Source organism: Talpa occidentalis, unplaced genomic scaffold, assembly GCF_014898055.3.
Source record: "Talpa occidentalis isolate TD23 unplaced genomic scaffold, MPIMG_talOcc4v2.1 talOcc4.3, whole genome shotgun sequence".
Taxonomy (NCBI): domain Eukaryota; kingdom Metazoa; phylum Chordata; class Mammalia; order Eulipotyphla; family Talpidae; genus Talpa; species Talpa occidentalis.
This window is the reverse complement of record NW_023603184.1, coordinates 94,821,920-94,849,901: the sequence shown is the minus strand read 5'-3', so window position 1 is coordinate 94,849,901 and position 27,982 is coordinate 94,821,920. Positions and strand designations below refer to the sequence as shown.

The 27,982-nt window shown below is 33.3% G+C and overlaps 1 protein-coding gene across 2 annotated transcripts in view; it reads left to right on the top strand.

Moving 5' to 3' along the window:
• KCNH7 (potassium voltage-gated channel subfamily H member 7) overlaps positions 1-27,982 on the top strand; it is a 396,363-nt gene that overhangs the window by 336,947 nt on the left and 31,434 nt on the right. For both annotated transcript variants that reach the window (XM_037521841.1, XM_037521840.2), the window contains exons 8-9: positions 4,355-4,754; positions 12,548-12,747. In XM_037521841.1, the coding sequence (XP_037377738.1) occupies positions 4,355-4,754; positions 12,548-12,747 (600 nt within the window). The remainder of the gene's footprint in view (positions 1-4,354; positions 4,755-12,547; positions 12,748-27,982) is intronic.

The following is a 27,982-nucleotide window of genomic DNA, read 5'->3' as shown; positions in this document are numbered from 1 at the left end:
GCCAGAGAGGGGAGCAGAACTGGCAGAAGGACCGAAGTACACTGCTGAGGGCAGCAGCGGGCGGCAGGAGAGGTCTGCGCGCCATGCGGGACCCTCCTCTGGTGGCCGGGGAGCAGCCACGGATCAAACCGGTGCTGCAGAGGCTGCGGGCAGCTTCGCAACCCAGTGCTCAACCGCTGCGCCACCGGGGAGGCCCTAGAGTATACATTTTTTAAGTAAAGCTTAATTGAGAAAGTTATACATACCAAATGTATACTTTAATGTAAGAAAGTATCTAGGGCTTTAACATAAAACAAACTCTTAAGGATACATTTTTTTAAAAAAATCAAAATTGGATGATACTCATCAGTCACCCAGAAACTGGAAAATTGTGTTTCTGGGGAAAAGTCATTTTACATTTAAAATAATTCTGACAAAATGCATTGAAAATAAAATCCTTTACTATGGAATCAGGCAAAAAAGAGTTTAAAATGTCATTTAATCATACTAAAGGAGTTGCGTTCTGAGACAGAGACTTCATTAGTTAGAGTACATTATGCCTGCTTTGCTATATAGTTCATGAACAGAACTAAAAAATCAAGAACCTTCTTTCAATCAACTGAAAAATCACCTCTTTCTACATCTTATTTCTTATCATGATGTCTTTGTATTTTATAGTAATAATCACACTTACCTCTAATGAGATTTTAGAATTTCTTTTTCTGTACCAGAAGTAACAGACAATATTTTTATAGTAATAATGAAAAGTTCAAGAAACAACATTGAGGAAAAAATTATTTACCTCTGTTATTCTCAGAAGTGTTGTGATGGGTTTAAGGATAGCTTTGTTACAATTTTCAGAACTTAAAAAAACCCTCAAAAATAGATATCTATAATATATCTGTATATTATATGAATTAGATATGCTACAAGATAACCATGTTTACTGAAAAATAGTCTACTCGGTCTAATTCTAATATAAGCACAATTATAATGTAGTTGTTGGTCCCATTTTTCACTTGCAGATAATACAAAGATAGCCCATTGAACTAAATAATGGGGACTGAAATGCTCCAACAACACAGTAAGAAGAGATAGATGTTTGTTTAGTCCACTCTTTCTGAAATTTTGCTGCACTCACTTCTCTCTAGTCATAATCTTGGGCAAAATACCTTATTATTAAAGAGATAGTTATCATTAAAAAAGAATAAAGAATTATTGCAATCCTAAATTTCATCTTAAAGATGTGCTGTACACAACAGTTGCTAAGAATACCCAGGTGTGTTAGCAGCATCTTGATATCAACAGAAATGAGGCCAAGCCATTTGTTACACTGTCAAACTACCATATGTAGCTATGCTTGGGTACATGTTACTGAATCACAGGAGAATGGTTTTGATCATTGAAGTCAATAGCCACTCACCCTTAAGTTGCAACTGAGATAAAGCAACTGCTTAGTAATTTCTCTTCTTTCTCTTTCTCTCTCACCTTCCCTCTTCCCTCCCTCCCTTTTCATTATCTTTTTCATCTCTGCAATTATTTCATGCAGATTATATCCAGTAGAGACTTCATGTACTATATTTATAAGCTTTTGGGACAACAAAGATGTCACTAGTGTTATATGTTACATTTATTTATTTGCTTAATGAATTTACTATTGTTTAAGTTTTGTCTTCATTTTAATATAATTCTAGAAGAAATATCAGAGGTATCATAGTTTCTTTCTGGAGAAAGAAAAATGGGGGTAACAGCATAGCAGGTTTGAGTCCTTTTCTTGTCATAATATAGTTTTTATTCTTCCATCTTTGGAGCCAGAAGAGTGGTTAGTACTTATCACAATCTGTTATAACTATGTCATTTTTTTTGCAGCATTTCACTTCATTTAACAAATACTTTGAAAATTTTCACTATATTCCATTAATCTGGGTTCAGAGAGTAATTTTGTTCCAAGGCAAGAAGTTTTGCATAACAATGTTCAAGTATTTCTGATCTCTCAATACAAGGAAATAGGAAACAGAGCTAGGATGCAAAGTAAATACACAAATTTAAACTATAAAATGTAGAAATGGTGACATGGTGTAAAAGGGGCATTTCTGGAACCAGAGTCTGAACAGTCAGTGCTTCTAGATAAAGTCTTTGGTTTTAAAATCCCCATTTCCTGAGGAGGTTGTAAAGCCAATGTTGAAAAACTTCCATTGGGATTCCAGATAGCTAAATAATGTTTGGAAAGTGTGTAAGCTTTATCAAACCATTTTGCCATATAAAGTTCTTGTTTACTGACAAAAACAAAAGCTTATGAAATGCTCAAATAAAAACATGCAGAGCTATCATGTAATGGGTATTTTCTTTCTTTTTAATTAGTCATCATTTATGTACATAAATAACTTTGGGGTTACAGTCTTGCTCCTCTATATGTGCACATGTTTCACTCACCCTCCATCAAACTCCCATTGCCAATGCCCAGTCCCTCTCTTTCCCCTAGCCCCTCCTTGCTCCCCGCTTATTCCCTCGGGTAACCTCTATATTTTTCACACAGTCTAGTAATTGTTTTTGCTGTGCTTTCCTGATGTGTCTTTTGGTTATTTATATTCCACAGATTACTGAAATCATCCAATAACTGTCTTTCACTTTCTTACTTATTCTACTTAGTGTAATCACCTCATAATCTATCCCGAGTATTTTTGTCAACCCAGTAAATAGGCACTTTTAAGACCATTTGTATTGAAGAAATTGATGCTTAGATATTATATAACTTATTTGAGGTGAAGTACCAGAATGCAAACAGAATTCAAATATGTGTGTCTGTGCCAACATCTTAGAACCTAACTGCTAAGATGAAATATTGACAATACCTATATTGGAAACTTGACTTTCTCCCAAGGAACCACCTAATGCCAATTTCAACTCTCCTTATATTGACTGAGAAGAGAAATACTTATAAATTTGTGGAAAGAAAGCTGTTTTCTTTATTGCATCTTGAGAATTACAAACGACATTGGACACAGAGAAAACTTACCTCTCCCCACATTCTAAAATGAGCAAAGTCTAAAATCCAAACACTCATGTACCTCTCACCTCTAGAGTTTCTAATACTCAATGGAAAGAATTCAGGGGAGAACAAGGACATTGCATTCCTTTATGACTATTATTGCAAGAAAAAAAAAAAGACCCTGAGATCCATATTACAGCATTTCAAAGAAAAACTTCTTAAAAATATTTAGGACTCTTTTTCTACCAAGTCAATATTGCAGATAGAGGGTGATATTCATGTAAAGTTCTAATTCTTTAATTAAAATATGCATTCTTAACACATTTGGATATACTTAGTGAAATAAGCACCAACAATGAACAGATAAAATGACTCAATAATTGATTGGTAAACACCATGTAACTATGGAATAATTATATGCCCTGAGAGTTATATAGTACTTATAGTTGACATTATTTAGGAAACCTAAGAAATGAACTTGTAATTTGTACTTATCAAATTTCAAGTCCAAACAACCATTTAAATATCCTGTTATTATATAGAAATGCCCTATCATTAGATACCTGGTCAGTAGTAATCATGCAATTAGTAATACATATCAACCCCCAAAGCAAAATACATAATATCACTGGGATATCAAGAAACAAATGATCAATTTAACACAGTTAGGAAGAAAAAAAATAGATTTTTATATGATTCCTATTACATGCATGCAATCATCCTATGTGTTCCATAATCAGCCTGACTGGCTCCTTTTTATTCCTCAGATCTATCAGCATCTCAGCAAGACCTTGTTTCACCTCGCCTTGATTTCTAAAGTGGTCTCTATCCCAACTCATGCCCAACACCCTCAATCAGATCACTCTATTTTATTATTGTCATCACAATTTTCACTCTCTGAAATGATCATATTGTTTATTTTAAAAATACCTATCTCTTCCCAGTGGACAGTGGGGTATGTTTCTCTTTATTAGAGAAGATAATTTATCTACTAAATAATTCTCTTTCTTAGTTATTCAACACCACAGTTGCAGGGGTGACTCTTGGTAGCACACCAGTAAAACATTGGACTGTTTGCTACTGAGTGAATTTTTTACTGTGTACCAGTTACGTGCAAGACACTTGTTCAGAGCATAAAACAAGACAGATTCTCTATTGCATGAGACTTACATGCCAAAATACTGACTTAGTTTATCATATACTTGCAAATTAGTTTCCAAAACAGGGTTAAAATAAATTTAAAAAAAAACTTGAACTTTATTCAAACATACAATTTGCTTCAATGCCACCATATAGTTTTAAGCTGTTTCTGCCTACTTTGCTCCACAACAGTGTACACTGACTTATTTATCAACTGTTACTAACCATACACATTTATTTCCACAGACAACAACATTAATTGGTCTTCTGAAGACAGCTCGGCTCCTTCGTCTTGTGAGAGTGGCCAGGAAACTTGATCGATACTCGGAATATGGCGCTGCTGTTCTAATGCTCTTAATGTGCATATTTGCCCTCATCGCTCACTGGCTGGCTTGCATTTGGTATGCAATTGGGAATGTAGAAAGGCCCTACCTGACCGACAAAATCGGATGGTTGGATTCTTTAGGACAACAAATTGGGAAACGTTACAATGACAGTGACTCAAGTTCTGGACCATCCATCAAAGACAAATACGTCACAGCTCTTTATTTTACCTTCAGCAGTTTAACCAGTGTAGGATTTGGGAATGTGTCTCCTAACACCAATTCGGAGAAAATCTTTTCAATCTGTGTCATGTTGATCGGCTGTAAGTATACTTCTCTTTTGTTATCTATTAGGATAAAATAATAACACAAAATTGCTATCTCTAGAACATTTAGAAGCAAGGGGAGATATTTCTAGAAAATTATGGAGCTAATGGATTACATGTACAGTTATATTCTAGAAAATCTGATTCTCTTTGTGAGGGGACAATCCTAAGCTCTTTCAAGGCCTCAGGACATAAAAATGGAATTATGTGGGTCTTAGGATGCAGAGATTGAGGTTCACTTTTACTACTGAAAAGAAAATATCTATAATTTATTATTGGTTATGTTCTAGCTTGCATTGCAATGCTATATACATACATACATACATGCAGACAAACAGATAATTATGAATGTATATGACATATATATCACCACTACTAATTTTAGTGTAATCTTATCTTTCATACAAGTGTACATATATGAATACTATCCCCTGTCACTGACTAAAGATTCCTTTTCCTGTGACATTATGTAAAGGCCAAAGTGAATGACATTTATCCTGTAATAGAATTATGCCATGAACATCATTTGTAAGGAATTTTCTTGGAATTAAGAAAAAAATTTGGGTTAAAATATTTTTTAATGTTAATTTTTTTTTTTTTAAATCACACTGTAAGACCACCAAAGATAACCTTGCTATTATCAGGGAGCAATTGACAAAATGCATGGTGGATTTTAAAACTCAAAAAGTATCATCCTTAGATTGCATACAAATTTGAAAACAGGGGACTCCCTGGTGGCACAAGGAGTTAAGACGCAACCTATGAAGCTGTCTGCAGCCACTGCAGCACGAATTCGATCCCCAGGCAGGGAGCTACCCACATGGCACAGCAGACCTCTCCTATCTTGCCTGCTGCTCCCCTCAGCAGTATATTTCAGTCAACCTGCCTGTTCTGTTCCCGACCCTGTCTCTGGTGAATCCGCTCACCCCCTCACACCTCTGCCCTGTACCCCAGTCCTTATATGCATAAATAAATAAATTTTAAAACAAACAAATTTGAAAACAGACCCAGAAAATTGACTGTTGAATGTTGACATATTGACTAATGAAATGTGTTTAGATAACATATATTTAGGAAACAGATTCATCCAGTTTATTGTCCATTTTATTAAAAATTTACATTTCGTATATTTTGTATAGGCAAATAAGATTATATTTAAATAACATGGAAGTTATACTATAGATTAATATTTATACTGTATTATATACTGCATTATATAATATTTATACTTATATTTATACTTATATTTACACTGTGTTATATATTATATTAATATTTGTACTGTACTGTATAGTATTTGTATAGCATTAATATAATATTTACTGTATATCTTAATAAATTGAGATATACTATAAATGTATATTAAATCTTAATTATTTGTACAGAAGTAGCATTGTATCCAGAAGGAAATGGAAGTGGGGCCCACTGGAAAAAGTAGAAGAATCCATGTCAGAGAGACTGAATCTCTTAGAGCAAGCATAGTAACATATACTCTGTGATAATAACTGCTGATAAAGACTTTATGGTGCTTATGAAATTAGTGGCATAGTAGCAAACAAACAAAAAAAGAAATTTATTCTTAATTATGTAGCAGCTGCATAGAAAAATATATAAACTTTTTAAAAGGAAGACAGAATCTACATCTCAAAACTTAGAATTTTCAACAAAGATTTATAAAACAGTGAAGTTTAACCTGTCTCCCACTTAGGAATTCATACCACTTATAAGGATTAAGAGAAATACATAATGCTACTTATCATGTGAATTGCTTTAAATAAAAGAAAATGTGGTCTTTACAGGATCTCGATCCAATCATTAGTTCCTAAATTAGAGAACTTTCAGAATTTTCTTCCTTCCTTCCTTCCTCCTTCTTTGTTTTCTTCTTTTGTAAATGTGACACTAAGATATTTCTATGGATTCTTTAAGAAGAATACTTGCTTACTGTGGATGAATTTCATCTTTTAAGAAAAGAGAGAACACTCTTTAATTAGGGTTGCCTAAGACACATCTGTGTTCCACAAAACACTCTTAATTTTAATAACATCTTGGTTCTTCAGAACTTAATCAAAATGGGATTAGATATAGCTTAATGTCTCACAGGAAAAAGTTTACAGGTATTTCTGGAGAATTCTTTTATGACCTTATATGCCATAAATAAAGAAAAAAAGGTAAAATTAGGATTTCAAACTTAACAATGTCCTGAAATTTGTTTAGTCATTTGATATATATATAGATGTATTAATCTATGCTTAATGTTTCTATTTAGCTTCAACCATACAAATTGATTAGATTTCTCTTGATTTTTTTTTAAGATTTATTTATCCATATAAGAACCGGGGTACAGGCCAGATGCGTGGGAGGGTGAGAGGATTCACCAGAGACAGAGTGGGAAACAGAACAGGCATAATGATGAAATACACTGCTGAGGGGAGCAGCAGGTGAGACTGAGAGGTCTGCTTCACCATGTGGGATTCTCGCCGGCCGGCCGCAATTAAACCCACGCTGCAAAGGCTGCGGACATCACAGCGCGGCCCTTAACCGCCTGCACCACCAGGGAGGCCCTCTTGATATTTTTAATACTAAGGATAAATTCCAGATCTATGAGTAACCTGATTCCAACTTTAAAATAAAATTCAATATCCAATCAAGTAAATCTTAAATATTGTATATATACTAATCCTAGTTATAGTCCATATAGCTTAGTTATCAGGTTAAACTTTCTCACTATTCCTAAATTTCTTTAAATGTATTCTTCATTCTAAAAGAAAAAGTTGAAACCAAGTTATAGAAAACTAAGCATTTTACTATCACTTGTAATGTCAAAAAACTAAAAATTAAACATTAAAGATTATCATCTAACCAAATTAAACAATTTGAATACCTATAGATACATTTCTTAATTGCTATTTATGCAGGCAGTTACCACTTGATTTTAAAATATGTACAATTAAAGATGAAAAGGGGACAATTTAAACCATTCAATAAGTATAAATATTTTATGCCCATACTTATGTCTATATTCTATTACATGTTTATATCACTATTTAAATATTATAAATATATACATTTAATCTTAAAAACACAAGCCAAACAATTTCATCTCTGACCTGCTAAACAAACATTCTGGGAGAATTTCTTATTCCTATAACATAAAGACAAAGTCACTAAATTCTTTCTTATAGCCTTGATGGAATAACTGATACCTTACTATACCCCAAAACTTTTTTTTAAAATAACAAAAAAATGAAAAATATATATATATTTATATTTTCAGACATTGGAAAACAGATGGAAGTTTAATTCCTAAAAGAAGAAAAAAACAAAACAAAACAACAAGATGGGCCTCAGGATAGCCTTGTCTTGGCTGGAAACATTTGACATTTTCTGATCCATAGTGAAAGGAGAAACAACCTACACAGAGGATAGTAGTCTCACTGAATTAAGAAAAAAGAGAGGTCATGAAGGTTGGGATGTTAAAATTTTCAAGACACGCAACCTAGAGAAGAGGCAGCTATGGCAAAGGAAAACTCCAGAAATCTGTAGAGGTATACCCCCTAAAGTCTACTGATCAATACTACTGTACTTTAAAAATCAAGGTTCAGCCACTTGCTATCTAAGCAAAACAACTTAGAATATGAAGACATATGTAAAATTAAAAAAAAAAAATGATGAGAAAATTTGAGGAACAGTACTGATTTCAAAGAAGACTTCAGGAAATTATTGTTACTAGATGAAGGAGCTAAACACTGCAATCCCTAAAAGTGTATTCACCCAATTACAGAGCTTTAAATGGCATCAAGCAAAAACTGACAGAACATAGAGAGATTCACAAGTAAAATCCGCTATTATAGTTGGCGATGTCAACACTCTTTATTAGCATATTGTGGAATAAGTACACAGAAAATCATTAACGATATTAAAGACTTAATAATACCAATTAACTTGATAATGACAATTATAATACACAGCGGAACACACATTTTTCCCCCCAGTATGTATAAAACTTTCACTAAATGCTCATTAGAAAGTTCCCAGATATCTGGAAGTTAATTAGCACATTTCCAAAAACCCAATCATTCAAAAAAAAAGACCTGGAAAATTTGAAAGTAGTTTCAATTGAATGGAAATGACAAATGTATCAAAATGTGTAGGAGGTAGCTAAAGCAGTGTTTAGAGTAAAACTCATAGCTTTAACTGCTTTGCTAAAGAAGAAAGGTCTGAAATCACAGATATAGACTTCTAGAAATCAGTAAAAGACAACCCACTTAAACCATAAGTAGGGAATATATAATAGTGATAAAAACAAAAATTAATTTAAAAAATTAAAAAAAATACAGAAAATTAAGAAATAAATTCTCTTTAAAAGGTCAGTATAATTAATATACCTCCAACTAGAGTGAAAAGAGAAAATACATGTTATCAAATTATTACATGAAAGAAGAGATATTACTATAAAATCTAAACAGTATAAAATCTAAACGGTAAAATGATAATACTGTGATGACTTTATAATAAAAATTGCAATAAATTTAGATGAAATTGACAATTTTTTTTGAATAATTCAAATTACCAAGACCAAAACAAATAAAAACAATACTGAGCCATAAAATAAAAATTGATAAATTGGGTTCCATCAAAATTAGTAGCTTTAACTTTTCAAATGACATTATTAAGAAAAGAAATAGGCAAATGATAGAATGTAAGAAAATATTCACAATACTTAGTTCTAAAAAAGGGTTGGTATCCAGAAAATATCAAGAATTCTTACAACTTCATAATATGAAGACAATTCAATTTCAAAATGAGAAAAAGATATGAGCATTCATTTCCAAATTAAAAAAAGATGTGTGAGTGATCAGTAAGTAAGAAGATATTAGTCATCGGTGAAATCCAAGTTAAAACCTTATTGAGATATTATAGGCCCATTACCATGGTTCAAATGAAAAACTGACATTGCCAACTGTTCAGAAGTTTATGGAATAACTGATAGTCTCATATATTGCTGGTGGAAATATGACACAATAACTTTGGAAAATAATTTGGCAACTTCTTATAAAATTAAACGTACCATACAACTCAGCATTTCCAATCTTAGGTAGTTAAAACAGAAATGAAAATATTTGCCCACACAAAGACTTAGATGCAAATGTTCATGGCAATTTTAGATGCAAATGTTCATGGCAATTTTATTCATAATAGTAAAAAACTAGTAATAGTGAGATTTCTGTAACTCAAAGAGATAAAGTGTGATATAGATTAGATGCAATCTACTCAACAATAAAATAGAACAAATTACTGATACAACAAAATGAATCTCAAAACATGCTGAACAAAAGAAGTCAGACAAAAATGAATATGTATATTACTATTATATATATATATATATCCTGATTGTGTTTATAGGAATGTGCACATTTGTCAAAACGAACTGAACTCTATACCTCTGTACTTAAAATGGACTCACTGTGTTTAAGTTGTACATCCATAAATTTTTTTTGAAATTACATTTTTTAAGTTTGTGTAATATATAGGAAAGTGAGTATATGAAGATGTTTCAGCTATACCTGGCCAACCAAATTCATTAGTTTGGCTAGCATATCAGATTTGTGGTGTTGATGTGCTGCAGGAATTTTTAAGATACACCCATTTTATAGCTATAACAGCTAACCTAAAGCAAAGCATTTTGATGAAATAATAACTCTTTGTAAGGAAAATACTGAGTTTAGAAACAAAATGCATACAAATATGTAGGTATGCATGTATGTATGTATGTATACATTCTGCCAACTTGCTTTTGACTATTATTTTATGATGGTGGATAGGCATTAACTAAATATTATACACAGAATATAATCATTTTGTTCTTCCCTCTTTTTTATAGCCTTTAGTTCCATTTGCTTTCTAAAAAGGAAAAAAAAAATCTTGCTTTCATTATTTAAAAAGCCATCATCATAGAATTTCCTAAGAGAAATATATGGCATTCATGAATCCAACTATATACTTATAATCCATATTTTTGTCATGTCAATGAGTATAAACACCTGTTTATGACATAAACTAATGCTTTGTTTCACTTTTATGGGAATATAGACATAAAACTATAATATTCATTTAAAATAAAATAAAAATGTTATCCCTCATGCTTCTCCAAATAATTATGTGGTTTAGGTACAATAACTAGCCCACTGATTGAATGATGGGAATTTAATCTAAACTAATTTCCTGAGAACATTATAGGTACTTTGAAGACATAAAATCTGCATAAATATTTCCAACACTACAATTAGGAAGAGTAAAATATGTTGTTCACATGAATCTCCTTGGGTCACAGGAATCAGATTTAACAACTATTGCTAACTCCCTCCTTAATCAACTATTCACCTATTGAAATTAGGGTCATGTCATTTTATGTGGAAAGTTACAACCTAAACAACATCCTTATCTTACTGTGAGTTACTGTCTCTCATACAGCCCAATTGAGCATCAATAAAGATCTCCCCAATTTTCATTCCTTTAAATGGATGAAAACAAGGGCTCACCCTTTCTGAGGAACATTCTCTGACTTGGAACATCTTTGATAATCAACGACTATGGAAGCCAAGAGACATAGATAAGATGGAAAAGAAATAAAATAACTAATTTTAAATCATTTTAAATCACCTAGCCTGAATTTGCCCCAAATCTAATTTTGAAATAATAGAAAAGCTTACGAATACATGATTTGTGACATGTATTGGTTGGAAATAATTTAATTAAACACTTATAAGAGTTTATTTTCTCCACACCTGCTTGGTTTCAGTACCTTAAACATATGGTAAGTTAGTCTTATAAGGTCCAACACATGCCCAAAGATCAAGATCAAGATATGTGTCATGATGTGATTTTGCATACAAAGTATAACATTTTTCTAGGATTTTAAGAAAATAAATGCAAATACAAATGTAAAAGGCTAAAGAGAAGATACTTAAAATGCTGTTAAATCATAAAGATTTAGGCCAGGAAAGCACTGAGAAAGGGTAGTCCACTTACTGTCAAATGTATACAGCAGGGATTGTCTAGCAATTTATTTTTTCCATAGGTAAAAGAACAAAGATGTGTTATGTTTTTCTCTACAAAAATAAAACTATATCTTCACGCTTTAAACTAGAGATACCTATTTCTCACGTATAATGCTGTAAAGCTCAGTTTCAATCAGTTAGAAATTTATACAAATGAACACTCTAAGGAAACTATGAGTTACTTAAAATAATTTATTATCCCTTAGCAAATCTAAAGTATTCAAAATAACCTTAATATTTATAATAGATTTTTAATATGACAAGATTAGGCTTGAGCTGAGAGGAGGCGATGTCACAATGTAAAAATTAAAATTGAATTCTAGTTCAAAAAACTATTTTAATCTTCCTAAAAGATATTTTTGCCTTATGGGACTTTCCCCCCAGATGACATATCTATGGTATACCCCATAACATACTTTATTATCACATAGCAAATAAAATACTTTTTCTAAATGCATGTTATCTCTAGTCATACTCCAGATCACAGGTTGATATTGTAAACCTGTTTTTTTAATTTAAAATCTATGTGAATATGGATACTCTCCCCTATACAAATTTATCATCAAGATTATAAAATTGACAATATTGCCTTAACATATTTTCCCCTTGGGTCAGTGTTAAATTCTCACAACTGGTTTGGGATTATCAAAAAACTACATATTTGAGATTCTGACAAATACAATGTGACCAAATGCAGTCTTCCCCCTTAACTACGTTTTTTATCCAATCCAGCACTAATGTATGCAAGCATTTTTGGGAATGTCTCTGCAATTATCCAAAGACTATACTCCGGAACTGCCAGGTACCACATGCAGATGCTGCGAGTAAAAGAGTTCATTCGCTTTCATCAAATCCCCAACCCTCTGAGACAACGACTAGAAGAATATTTTCAGCACGCATGGACTTACACCAATGGCATTGACATGAACATGGTATGTATTTCTGTTTTCCATAATGAAGCACTGCAGGCATTATAGCTACAGCCAAAATAGAAAAACCAGTCTCGCCAGCTTTGAACCCTTTGCTTTTGTTTTCTTCTCTCGGATGTTTATTTTCTCCCCTGGAGATAGTGTCTCATTCTCAATTCATGGCATTGCATGGTGCTAAATCTAGTTATACTGTGTGGCAAAGGCATTATAACATGATGCAAACTGATATAACTATGTGTAAGTACAGTTCCCACTTGTGCTTAGAGGAGACCTGGGCTTTCACCACATGGTCTAGCTGCCAGCATGCAAAAAAAATTAAAGATGCATTAAAATCTGGCAAGTAAACAGCAACAATGCTGATGTTCCCAGAGACTCAAGTTAACACTTTAAAAGAAGAAAAAAAATGATATAATGAAGATTTGAAGGCCAGGGGACTTAAATATGGCATAAGCATTTTATGGTTCCATTAATGGCCATTTTTCTCTACTTTAAACAATTAACCATGTGCTGTTTTACTGTACCTGGTTTCCCCCTTTCAAAGGGGAAATATGAATACTTTCATAACTTTTAAGCAAATTCAGCATTAATTATCACATTTCCTAACCCTTCCCCTTTTCTATCAACACAGTTAATATTACTATGGTTCAAAGAGAATTTTTTTTATTATTAGGAGAATTAAAGACAGGTAAATTTATGGAACAAATCTAAATTCTATGGCATATCATACATCTATTTAAAAAAAAAATTTAAGAATAGGGTGCTTTCCCATGTAGCTACTCCTCTACTGGGCCAGGCCCTGTTTCTAAGTGTTCCTCAGAAAATAAAGCTACTCACATTAATTACATCAACAGCACAGTACAATTTTTTTTGTCATAAAATAATCTGTTCAATTTAGATTGACTTTTTTTTATTTGACCGGTAATGTTCTAACAAAAAGCAAAGGTTCAAAATTAGCAATCAAGGTGCAGAAAGCACTGAAAATGTTGCCCAATTTGAAAGATATATTTATACATGGATAAGTTGATCATAGCTATGAGTGATTGATTTGACTGAGAATTAAGACATGCCATTTTAAAAGTTTTAATTTAGAGAACTATTCGATTATCACATTTTATACAGACCATAACTGAATGCATGAGTTATTTATAATTATCCCTAAGTTCCTTGTAAAAGTTCATCGATACAATAATCTTTTGCTCACAAGAAACCACCTATACTTTTTATCACTTTTATATATTCCCTTCTGTATTATTATTTAAGGAAGGTATCAGCATTCAGACACTATTGGGGACTCTAACCTGGGTTGGCTGAAGCAGTGTCAAGAACTTTTAATCAAAACACTTGTCACTCAATTTGGTTGTTCCATACTGCCAGAATATTTCAAAAACAATAGTAAAACAATTATTTATTGTACCTCCCCATTCCATATAACTCTAGTTTTGTGACCATTTTTGTGATAAGTCTATTTTGTGACAACTATTTACTTTATTGTTTAATTCTATTACCTATGGATATGGTTTATATACCACTTTGCCTATTTACAATGTACTTATGAAAGATTTATCTCTTTCCTGTCTGCTTCACACCTTAATACATGGAATCACAACACCCACCGGTAAGAACAGGAGGTATTTATATCCAATTTAATTCTCGTGTAAATTGTGGAGAACACCCTTGTTATCTGTCAGGTTTAGAACTTGTTAAATGATTTCTAGTGTTAGTTCTGATCTTTTTTGCATGATGTAGCAGAGGAAATACAAAGCAAGAAATTGGGGAAGAGTACCTGGAAGAGGCCAAGCACAGAATAGAAATATTTATCTATGACTTGACCTCTAAAAATTATTATATAGTTCCCCATTCCCCACAAAAAGTGAATTCTCTGTCCCTCCCCCCACTTTGGTAAAGGTTATGGGTATACGGTTTGCATTAGATAATTGTCATAAGAAAATGTCATTCTCTTTCATCATCCTCTATTTTCATGATGTAGATGCTTTTCTTTCCTCTCATCTGCACGCCTGTATTACATGATCCTGGAGTGTGTGAGCTCTAAACCATGTGCCACTAAGTCTTGCATGTGGTTTTGAGAACTTGACTTTGCACGAACTTCTAGTTTGTACACAGTGTCTACATTTCTCATCTTGTGACTGCAAAGTGAGTAAAATTCAAAATGCAAGATAACTCTGAAAATGGAACAAATGGAAGAAGTTTGAACACAATATGCAAAACCAAATTTGATTAGAGAAAAGCAACCGAACTCTTAGGCTATTGAGAGGTCAAAAAAAAAAATCTAATTTTTTTTTTCCTCCAAAGCCATATTCTGAAAATCAGTGTTTTGTAAAGTTATTGTTAATTAATTTGCAATTTAATATTAATTTAAAGTGATTTAAATTTATGTATTGTGGTACATAAAAGAATATCAAGCTGTTATATTTTACATCAGCATTCCATTTTATTTCATTTAAATATAAAGTTAAATATAATTTTTCATGAACATTTCAAATGGTCACTTTTACTGTTCAGCCATGTCCAAGTGAAATACAAGGTTTCCAATGACTGTATCAATTGACCTAAAATACTTCTCATAACCTAAAATATTTGATTCCTTGATAGGTCACAAACTATAGGGAGGAACTGACCAAAAATCTGTAGCTATATTCCTTATTCCCTGCATCTTTTGCTTTTTTGTGAAACTGTTATTTCCAGAATGTTTCAGCACCAAAAGCATTCTGGAAATACTTATGTACTCCCTTTCAGTTGAACCCAAGTAGTTCAGAGTACAAGAGTAAGAGGATCAGGATAACAAAGCTTGTGAAAGGAGTTCTTTTGCATCTGATGTCAGGCTTAGGAATAGTAAATATATCAAAAATGTCTATAGATCAATTCTGGAAACTTGTTCTCCAGAACCTTGACTAATTAGGAGGGAGGAGATATTTTCTTAGATTAAGACTGAAGGCATCTCAAGGAATTTTCCCAAATCAAAGTCTTCTCACCTAATCTGAAACTTTGATATTATCCAATTGATTTGAGTTACATTGCTAAGGACTGAAAATCATCTTCCATGTCAGTGTAGAATCAGATTTCCTCACATCACACATAAAAGCTTGTCTTCACTGAAAATTTATACAATGAATAAGGGCCCTGAAGCATCATTTTGCATGGAGAGAAGTAAGCCAATTTTAGCAGAAGTTGTTCCACCATTTCAAATTATGTTGGCATGGAAGAAAAACCCTAGAAAACATTTAATTAAGAATTTTATTCCTTACCTAAAAATGCCCTCCTCAGATATACATGAATAGTAGAAATAAATATGAAAAAAGAATTCAGAAGAACCAAGCATTCACTCTTAAATTTCCACCAAACTTGGACAAGTCACTTAGCTTCTCTGCAATTTCATTAAACTTGTTTTCAAATATTTTTAAAATACCTGAACTCAAATATGCCAAATGTGTAAAACAATTGTTATGGGAAAATTTTCTGCTTGATGATGGAGATGCTAACTTAGCTGCTGCCTACTCTTGCTCCCTCATATGGCACTGATTGTCCTTTATGGTATATCTGCCTCTACATAGTGCATTACTCAAAACCACTAGGTAGGTGAGTGGTAGCAAATATGAGGAAGCTCATAGGGAAAAATTAAGGGATTTAATCCAGAAACAGCTTTATTTAATTCATCTTAGGCAGACTAGGGAACAATCAAGTCTATTTTTGGGGATATTAATGGAAAAAAATTAAGAGACAGGGCCTCCCCTGGTGGTGCAGGCAGTTGAGCGCAGCTCTGTGAAGATGTCCACAGCCTCTGCAGTGTGGGTTCGATGCCCGTCGGCCAGTGAGATACCCACATGGCGCAGCAGACCTATCCTGTCTCACCCACTGCTTCCTTCAGCAGTGTATTTCAGTCAGTCCGCCTGTTCTGTTCCCCGTCCTGTCTCTGGTGAATCCTCTCACTCTCCCGCACATCTGGCCCATACCCCAGTTCTTGTATGCATGAATAAATAAATCTTTAAAAAAAATTAAGAGACAGAGAAAAGAGTTGGAATAAGGACATAGGAAGGGGAATAGCTACCTCACCAGGATAGTAGACAAGTCTTCCTTAAAGACAGGAAATATAAAAGAAAGGGTAAAAAATGGTTTTGAGGAGTACAGGAAGAAACTTAGAGGCACTTATACAAGCAGCTGGCACCATGCTTCTTCTGTGCAAAGTCAGTTCAGCAACAGTGGAATCTGATCTTTAGCAGCTCCTGAGCCAGAGCAATGATGGCAGCATGATCTGGGGCTTTAGAAATTAAAAATGGTCATTGTAGCAACACACCATATTGAGGCAAGGAACACATTGCAGTGCTTCAATTTCTCTGCTTATTAATAATGTTTTTCTTACAGTAGTAGGAAAGTGGAAATGATGTCTTAAGTTGTTTTTAAACTCTTTGAAATAATGGTACCATTAAAAAAGGACTCTAGAGTGCGATTTCTTATGCTGAAAGTATAATGTGTTTCAAAGTACTTTTTTTGAAATGGTAGGCTCACAGGAATAGTTCAAATTCCATTCATTTTAAGATCTCTTAATATTCAGCATGGGCTTATCCAACAATAAAAGTTCTACAAATTGCCAAGGTTCAATTTTAAAATGTTCTTTGGAAATATCTTTAATTCCCCTTTAATTCAAATATCAGTGTAATTTGTCATCTATCAAACTTAATGGAATTAAATTATACACAATTTCTCCCAAAATAAAAGTCCAATGTTTTTCTCAATGGGAGAATCACCTGAGACATTCCCAGTGGCCTGGGAATTTATACTGGCAGTAAATATGTAAATATTCCACCCAGTATGTCAATATTTTTTAATTTATTTATTTATTCATACAAACACTGGGTACAGTCAGAAGAGCGGGAGGGTGAGAGAATTCACCAGAGCCAGGCAGGGAGCAGAGCAGGCAGAAGGACCGAAGTACACTGCTGAGGGGAGCAGTGGGCGGCAGGAGAGGTCTGTGCACCATGCGGGACCCTCCTCCGGTGGCCGGGGTGCAGCCGGGGATTGAACCCGCTCCGCGGAGGCTGCAGGCAGCTTCGCAACCCAGCGCTCAACCGCTGCACCACCAGGGAGGCCCTGTCAAATTTTTTTAAGAGTGAAAATAACCACAGAGAATTCATTCAACCCAAGTGATCACATAGTCTTAAGGCAGTAGTACTTAAGATATTTACATATATCTTAATTGTTTTTCTTTCCTTTGTCATATTGCTTTCCATGGGGATGAGTATGAATGGCAAAAACAAATTCATTACCGCTTTCATGCCAGATATTACTAAAGAGCTCTTTTGGTTTCCATTTTAGGTTCTATTAGTCAGATGGGTCACCACTAGAGGAATCTACCTCTATTAGGGACCATCTGATAAGAATCTTTTGTATTCAGAGTCCAGCACCTCAAATGAGTCATTTTTATATATGCTATAGTTAAGTTTTCTCATTAGACTGATAATCCTCTTAGATCAGTAAGCTGTACAACACAGCGCTACAACACATCAATGGTTAAAACAGGTTCCATAGTAAAAAGATAAGTTAAAGGCTCACTCTGTGTAGGTTTTAACTGTTATATTTGAATCATAGAAGTCACTGTCCAGCCATCTTCTAATCCTATTCTGTAAATCAAGAGTTTGTGAATGGATACTAGGAAGATGGGGCCCTGATGGTGCTTTCCAAATGGGGACATTAACCCAGAGTCTAATATTATCTGCTTTATTCATAAACTGTGCCTAATATCTAGCAATAGCAAACACTGGCACTGAAGCCAGAGCACTATCCTGAAGCAAGTTTGGTTAATCAAGATGTCTCTCCTATTAACTACCTGTTCAGGGTATTTTTGTAATTTTGGAGTTAGCTTTTTCTTATCATTTTATAAGAATTCTTTAAACTATAGACACTGGTGCTTTATCTGTCATCTTTATTGCAATTTGTTCCTAATATTTTTTCCATATGCTCATTTGTTTTAGGTATACTTTGGATTTAAAATGTCTTTTTTAATATGATCCAGTTCATCAACTTTCCTCATATAATGCAGAGATTCTGTCCAATTTTTTAGAGATTCTACTAAACTTATAGATTCTATAAGTGGTTTCCTAAATTTTCTTTAAGTTTTATTATATGATTAGAAAGAAAAATCTCTAACCTGTTTGAAATGTAGTTTGTGCAATATTTTCTTCACATGAATAGAAGGCAGTACTGGTAGAATTTATAGATCATTATTTTTCTAATGATTTAAATACCACCTCATTCATACCTTAAATATTCAGATTGAGATATATATTGATACTTTCAAATTAGCTGTTTGTCCATTCCTATGGCAATCTAATAATAATATTTTTCATATAAAAGGTTACTGTTTTTATTCAATTACAAAATATCAGAAAACCCTAAATCCAGATTGCTAAATCAGGTTCACAGGAATAAGAAATTGTAATCAGTATCAAAATTTGCTAATAATTTCAAGGACACATGTAATCACAAGTCATAAATAAAGGTTAGAGATCTAGCTATATCCTTGCTATGTAAGAGCTCTAGCTCAGATTTAACATAGGCATTCCCTAAACAGTGTCTGTGATAACATAACACTTAAGCAAAATAAAATCTTTTGATCATTAAACATCTATATTTTATACTCCAGAAGTTATGTAGTTTACAAGACACTTTTCCATTAAATCATGTCCTGTAAATTTATTGATGAAAAGTTTTTTTACCATAAAAAATTTAGACTAGATACATCCTGATAAAAAAAAACACTCCAGAGATGGGAACTACCCCATGCCCTTGGTGTGTTTTCCAGGAAAAGAACAGTAATGTTTGTCTTTAGGTAGTCACTTTTCTTTCCAGAGTGTTGCTCAGAAGAGACAGAAAATGGATTTGTGGTCCTGCTACAAACCTTTTATTAGATATAAACCCTGTATTAGTTTTTACATAATTTTATTTTTTTTTTTTTTAGTTTTTACATAATTTTAGAATTTTAATATTGAGTTCTCATCCTTGCTGCACATGCAAATTGTCTAAAATATAACAAATTTCATTGCCTGTTGTAAATACTCTACATAATTAAGTCAGAATTATTTATAATGAAGTTTGAGCATCAGCATTTTATTTTTTCCCTAATACTCTTTTTTTTTACTTTTTTTACACCACTTTTACATCATTTTTTTACATCATTTTTCATTTTTGTACAATGTATGCATTTTAATCTTGGTTATAGTTCATGTAAAATTCCTACCATCCTTGTGAGCATCAGTATTTTATATATGTATTCTCATATGTAGCTAGGATTAAAAACTATTGATTTAGATCTCAAAAAATAAATTTTCCATTAATAAGATTTTATTGCTTTCTTCTTAGAAATTCTTACCTTTGTTATTGATTTATTTCTAAATATTATATGGAACAATAGTCTAAAAAATGAAATGTAGATTAAAAAGTGATATTATAGATAGAAGTGCAATGTATTTTTTTTTTTTTTCATTTTGTACCAGTTAAGAGCATCTGTGGGCTTCCTGGTGGCGCAGGCAGTTGAGTGCCACACTATGAAGCTGTCTGCAGCCTCTGCAGCGCGGGTTCGATCCCGGCCAGCCGTGGGAGAATCCCACATGGCAGAGCAGACCTCTCCTGTCTCACCCACTGCTCCCCTCAGCAGTGTATTTCAGTCGGTCTGCCTGTTCTGTTCCCCATTCTGTCTCTGGTGAATCCTCTCACCCTCCCACACATCTGGCCTGTACCCCAGTTCTTGTATAAATAAATAAATCTTAAAAAAAAAAAAAAAGAGTATTTGTAGCCCAGACAGATGAATGCTAGACAATAATCCAATTGTGTTCCAGTTAATAGTTAAAAAGAGTGAAATTATTTACCTTTCCTTATAGCCACCTTAACAAATTATTTTCTTATTCTGAGTTTTTTCAGTTTGGTTTAGAGTTTAGTTTAGTTTGGGAGGGAGGATATTTCTCTTAAGAATTCACTTTTGTATGTTTTCGGTATACAACTATATCAATAGCAAAAAGAGATGAATTCCTTTTCTTTTTTAAAATACTAGGTATCATCTATTTTAGTTCACTAGATTCTTAAAAACAATTTGAAGTAGAAATAGCTGAATTTAATGAAATTAACTTCACCATTAAGATTAATACTTTTAAAATGTCCTTGCATTCCTGAAGTAAATTCTACTTGGACATAGATTTTTTTTGTAGATTATTGATTTTATTAAGTAATAAATTATTTAGAACTTTGCATCTTTTTTATAATGATATTGATCTAACATTAGAGAGGTATCATCTCTAAAACCATATTGTTCTTGTGGTTTTCATAGTAGGTCTTTGACTCCATTTCAGTTTACCATGATAAATTATTTATTTTTATTTTCCTTGGTCAATATTGGCAAGAATTCACCATTTCATCTAGATTCTCAAAATAGTTATAAAATTTCATGTTGGATTCTCTTTTAACTCATTTAGTCTTTTCTGTATCAGCAAATACATCTGCTTCCTTATTCCAAAATCTGCATATTTTTTGTTCTTTCTTCTTTTGTTCAGCAGTTCTTTCAAAGATTTATGTAGATTGGATTTTTTTCAAAGAGCTAACCTTTGGATTAATTTATTCTTGCTGTTTTTCATTTCAACAGTTGCCTTCATTAATTCCCAATTTTTTATTTCTTTGGACCATCCTATTATTCTCTTTTTTCCCCAAGGTTTATTTATTTATGCATGCGAGAGCTGGGGTACAGGCCAGAGATGCCGGGGGGGGGGGGGGGGGGGGGGGGGGGGGGGGGGGGGGGGGTGAAAAGATTCACCAGAGACAGAGTGGGGAACAGAATAGGCAGACTGACCAAAGTACACTGCTGAGGGGAGCAGCGGGTGAGTCAGGAGAGGTCTGCTGCTCCATGTGTGCTGCTCCCTGGCCAGCTGGGAATTAAACTAGGGTTGTGCTGCAGAGGCTGCAGACGCTTCATAGTGCGGGATGCCCCATCCTACTATTCTTAACATTTGTATTAAAATCTTTTATTGTTTGAGACTTTCTTTTTAATAATGAGGGCTATATATTTCCCTTTCAATACAAGTTTTTGTGTTTGTGTGGTTCCATAGGTTTTAACATGAAATGTTCTCCTTTTGTTACTTTCTAAATTATTTCTTCTTTGCACCAAAAGTTATCATACACTGTGTTTCTTAATTCCCATGTATTTCTATTTTTTGTCACTTTTGAATATTTTTACAGTTTTAAAGTTAATGAACTATATAACTTTTCCACTTTTATATATCTTTAAGAGCCCACACGTAATGCAAAACTAACCAATGCTTGTATTGTTAAAAAATGACTCATTTTACAAAGTTTTTCCAAAGCATGTACCTTCATTGTCATAGGAAGGAGGAACCCTGCTGTCTTTTGTTAAACATTCTTCTATGTGCTATCTGTTTGAATTATGTAATTCCACTAATAACTATAGCCAGTACAAACAGGTATCAGAGTCTATAAAACTAGTTTGTCATTCAGTTGGTGGAGGTAGAAATGTGCTGGAAGATAATAGTATCTGGAGCATTCAGAGTGCTAGGTAATAAAAGTCAATATATTTACAGAAAGGGAGACAGATAGGTGTAGGAATAAAACTTCTACTTTAGAGTGCGTACAATTTAGCAAAAAGTTAAGTAGTTGGTGATATGGCCATGCTTTTCTCTGGAAAACAATTGGGTTATTGTGTAACACTCATCTGTCTGGGCTACAAATACTTTTAACTGTACAAAATGAAAAATATTACATTGCACTTCTGTCTTTTGTTATTTTTTGGTAAAACCAATAAATGAAATGAATGGGAAGCATGTTCTATCTCACCATACTGAAAGCAACTTTAGAAATCCAATTTGGAGAAGTTATTGCAAGTCACAGGAGTCTAAGGTATAAGGTACTAAGTTTAGAGTCAGTTTCTCCACAAGTAAAGTGCTTTAAATGTATTTATAGTTCAGTTTTCACATATGTTAAATGGGATAATTGCCTCTCTCTTATCCTTATGCAAAGCTGATAGATTAGTAAAAAAAAATTTTGATCTAAAATATTATACAGGAGAAATACTTTTAAAGCCATAAAGTTTGAATCAAGTTTAAGATGACATTATAAATATGATGATATTTAAATCATTCTTTTCATTATCTGGCAGATTGCATTTCCTTTTTCCTTATTTTTTTCAGCAAGTTTAGGTCATTTGCAATCAATCTATTTGGAAAGAAGTATTTGCAAAGCATCGAACCCAATATGTTTATACCCCATGTATCCATTCATTCATTCCCTCTCTCAAGAAATTGGTGGTGTTGAGGTCTTGAAATGGGCTCTTACAATACAGACCCCTTCTGTGGCCTTTAGAATCTTTAAGAGTTTCCAGGGTATTCCACTATTCATCATTCATAAACCAAAATCAAGAGAAAAGCTTTGGTGGGGAGAAATCAGTTTTAATCAGGAGCCAGCAACCTACAGAAATGGTGAACTGTTGTCCCAAAGGCCATCTCCCTGAATTGGAGAGAAGCAAGGATTTATATGAGGGATGACTAAGGAAAAGGAGTGGCTAAAGGGTCTCCCCCAGCAGAATTTCAGAGAAATAGCAGACTTCCAGAAACTGCATTTATACCCTTTTACTTCCAAATTTGGTCTTGACAACACTTGTCATAGAACTGGTGAGTGCATTTTTACTATGATAATGAGATTGTAGCTTAATCCTTATCTTACTTCTACCTCCATTTTGTCCTCAGCTAAAGGTTTCTCCTGGATTTCTGACTTTGTCTGCAAGAAAACATAAACAGGAGAAGAGCAAGGACAAACAGGGCAAGGATGAGGAACTTATGACAACCAGGCCAGTGACAAATGACAAAGCAATTTGAGCTTCAGACCAGTATATTTGTATGTTTAAAACTACTAAAAGAATCCAGATATCTAGATCAGTGGTTAAATATAAAGCATTAAATATGTAATCACCAAGAACACTTGAAAAATATGTATTTCCTATTCCTTAAAGATAAACCATAATCATAGAAATAGTATTGTCTGGGATGACACAAAATTAAAAAATCCATTAAGAAAGGACATTAACTTCTTGAAACAACAAAAAGCAAGGTTCAGTATCTCATACATGCTGCAAACATCAAAACCTCAATGCTTATGTGGCAAACAACACTGTGATTCAGAAAATGTTATGTGATCGAAGTTTATTCTCTATGGCAGAGACTTTAGGTTTAATCTATTACTTGCATAATCTATTTGACAGTCATGTTTGTGGTTTAGTGCATTAAGGAAAGTATTAATTTGTGCTTTGATTACTTCCAATTTGTCAAGATGTAAGTGTATTTAACGACCCACAGAATTTCCCCCCAAAATTTCCTAATGTGAGTTATTACCTGATTTTTTCCTATGATTAATTTGCTATTTGGGGAAACCATTTGCTACACTCAGATTGTCATTACAAATGTGCCTTTTTCAGCCTGGTATTAGTACTGTCCCCCTCTACAGTTATTCTAAGTGAAAGAAATGTTTCTTCTAATTGAAAGAAATATTTCAAACCTTCATTACAACATAGATTTCCACTACTCTCCAATACTCTCTGATAGGAGATAGTAAAGAATACATTTTTAATTCATTTTGAAAGGGAATGCAAGGGCTTAAAACACTATCAAAGTAAACTAGAGAGAGTCTTTGTGAAAATTCCCAGTAAAACCTCAAAAACATACTCACCATAAGAGAGTGCATTGCTGTCCAGCCTAAGAAGCAGTTAATATTGAATCTTGTGTCTTAAATTCAAGGAAGGAATGACACAGTCTGTTGTCAATATATTGTGAGTATTGAACTTCATTTGGAAGTCCTTATCTACCAGCAATCAAGTAAAAGTTGAATAAGGAAATAAATCTTTACTGCCACCCTCACTTTTTTTTGACCAGTTGGGTCAGGAACATGGAGACTATCTCTTAGAAACAAAGAGAAGCCTTAAACTGTTGATTGGCAAAGAGAATCATGGATACAGCATTACTGTTTCACTTTCCCACCCAGGGGTTATTTAGTTACTGTGAAAAGACAAAATAATGTTGAAGGTGTATGATAAAAGAACTATTCCTAGAGCAAAATTCAGTCTAAAATATACCCTTCCTTGATAGGTGATATAATAATGTCATATTAAAAAAAAAATCCTCACTAATTAGGATGTGCCTCTACTTAGCCTCCGCTCACTGTAGCCCAGGACACTTTTTCCTGGTTTTGATTTATCATAGACCTCGGTCACACTTTATTTTTCATTAAGCCTCAATACATAAAAAGGTGTAATTTAATATAATTGTTTAATCAGCATAAATAAAAGCTTACATTTTAGCATTGACCTAAAAATTAATGAGACTAATGTCATTTTGATAGGACACATGTCAAACCAGAAGTTTCATACTTATATTAGCTTCTAGAGCCATTCACTTTCAAACTATGTACTCCTTTCTCATATAGAGAAAATTTCATTTCACACAGCACAAAATTGCAAATTAACAATATTGCTGTATTTATGCCACTAGGTGTGTGACAGCATATATACTTTTGAGAGAAGTTTAACATAGAGTTGAATACTTCTGAATTAATGCCTAGTCATGCTTGATAGATGCAGACCAAGGAAGAAGCATTTTCATTTTTTCTCTCTGTGATTTCTTCAGAGTTTTCCTTTGTTTTAACAATGCATCTTGTTTTGTGGTTGTTAGGTTGTTCTTGTTTGAATATCTTTAAACGTTGGTCCCATAGCATTAAACTATGGAGTGACATCTAACAATTAGAGAAAGCATTTCATTCTCACTCAAAGAAAAAATGTGTCATTTGTCATACATAAATTGAGTTTCAAAGAATTTCATATACATATATTAAAGTAAAAGGAAGTTAATCTTACATTTATAAATATTCAAGTGGCTTTAAATCATAATGAAAAAATGGAATTTTTATCAACCTTGATGTTTTCTGAAATTTTCAAAAATTTAAAAATCTCCCTCCATACCAGCCAATATTAAAAAAGTAAATTAGAGCTTTTCACTCATCTAAACTATTACCTCCAAAGGTTTATGTGAACAATTATTAGTGTTATAAATTTACATTATAAATGTCCAAATTTGTCATGAAAAGCAAAGTATGAGAAAATCTGGTAATACTCGCATATACATATATACATAGACATATAATATATATATATATATATATATATATATATGTAGAGAGAGAGAGATATCTATATCTATATATCTGAGAATTTAGAGAAAGGCTTGAAGACCTGGTATGTTTTCAGAATATGTTTTATTCATTTTATGTCCTCATGCCTTAGTGTAATCCATGCTATTTAGTAGAAACTTAATAATTTTTTTGCTAAAAGAATCAAGACTGCTTCTCCAAGATGCAAGGCATGAAACTGATTCTGGGTGAAACTCCTTGGTCTTTGAGGTTAGACCAACTCAGTTAAAAATGGCTCCAGATAAACAGTGAAGGATAATATGTACCCCTGCTAGTTTCATACTTGACAGACAAGAATGCTGAGTAGAGTGTATTGGAAATGATTATAACAATTACCAAAGTGGCTTGTGCCCTGATTTGTACTTGTGTATTTGACATAGCTATTCTGCAACCGGATCTGCTAGGCCCAGTGAAATGCCAATATTTGATTACTAAATGGGGAAGTTCCATGTCAGAAGGTTTGCAGGGGAATCCAACCTAACAAAAGAAAGCAGGAAGCAACAGAGGCAACACAACAGGGAGCAATGGAGAGTGGTGCCCCTGATAGAAGGGATTAAACTTAACCCCTTTCTGCTTGCTTTTTCAAATATTTCTCAGTTCTTCTATTGTAGCTCCTTCCCTTTTAACTCTTCTTTTAAAGGTCCTTTATTTTGACATAACCCAGATTCCAAAATGCTAACTAATTTAGGACATCCAAACCTCTCCGCTAGTAAGAGATTCAGTTGCTGGATATTTACTTCTTTTGAGTTTTACTTGAGTGACCGATGTAACTGACTTAAGAAATTTTTTAAAAATCAATTTAAGGCTAACAGCACCAGAGAATTCCTTAATCTAGACAAGTCTTTCATATCAAAATCTGTATATCTTCCTTTGGTACAAAGGCTTCTTCTAGGGGCTCCAATTTGATGTTATTCTTTCCAATGGTGATCAGTACTGATAGGATGGATGTTAGGAGATGAAAACATTTGACAAGGACACTTAAGAGGACAATGATGCTTTCTCAAGTGCCCTTTAAAGTTTTGTGAGTGATTCTAGGAATATGGCAACTCCAAGAACATATTGTAAACTGATTTAGTTAACTGTCTACTTTCAAAAATGACTTAAGGGAACTCACAGTGAAAATCTAAGTGTGTATAAACCAAAAGTACTTAACACAAGGAAACAACAGTTAAAGAGAGATGAAAGGAAAAAGAATTCTTAATCTCTTTGTTGAGGCAATGAAGCATCAATATTTAAACTTTTTTGAGACAACAGAAGGCCAAACTTAGTGGTGAACTTTCTATTTACCAATGAAACCAAAGAGATAAACACAAAAGGTATTGTATCTCTCAATTTCAATCTAAAGATAACATACTGGTTCTTCAGAAACAATAAATATGTATGACAAACAAAAAAAAAAAAAAGGAAAACATGGTGGGGGAAAGGCCAGAAGGAAACTGTCTATTGAATATCTAAGATGTACAAAATGGCTTATAAACATTATCACTTTTAAGTGTGGACACAACCTTGTGGTGTTGATATTGTTAATTTTACAAAAGAAGAAACTGAATCTCCAGGGAAGTTAAGTTACTTGACCAAAGTCACAACTAGTAAGTGATGGAAGTGGCGAAAGCAAGATTTCAGCTCACCTATCTGATCTGAGCCCATCTCATGTCATAGTTCGTATAACACTCAGAGCGATCTGATTTCGTAGCTCAAGTAACAAACTCAGGGAAATTAAGTGCCCCCACATCTGTCTCAGCTGCGTCTTCCAACACAATGCATGTGTGCACACCTATGTGTTTATACATGAGTGCATAGTTTTTCCTTCAATAACCAAACTACAATCAGAAAGCATAAGTGAAAAACTTCAGGAAATGTCAGTAATAGCAGCTGTTAAGTTCAGCATTCCTATTCCAACTATATAACATTAGTAACAATATCTTCCCCATTTATATACAATATAAATGCTGTTTGTAACTTATTACAGCCAAATCTTAGAGAAAATTCAACATAT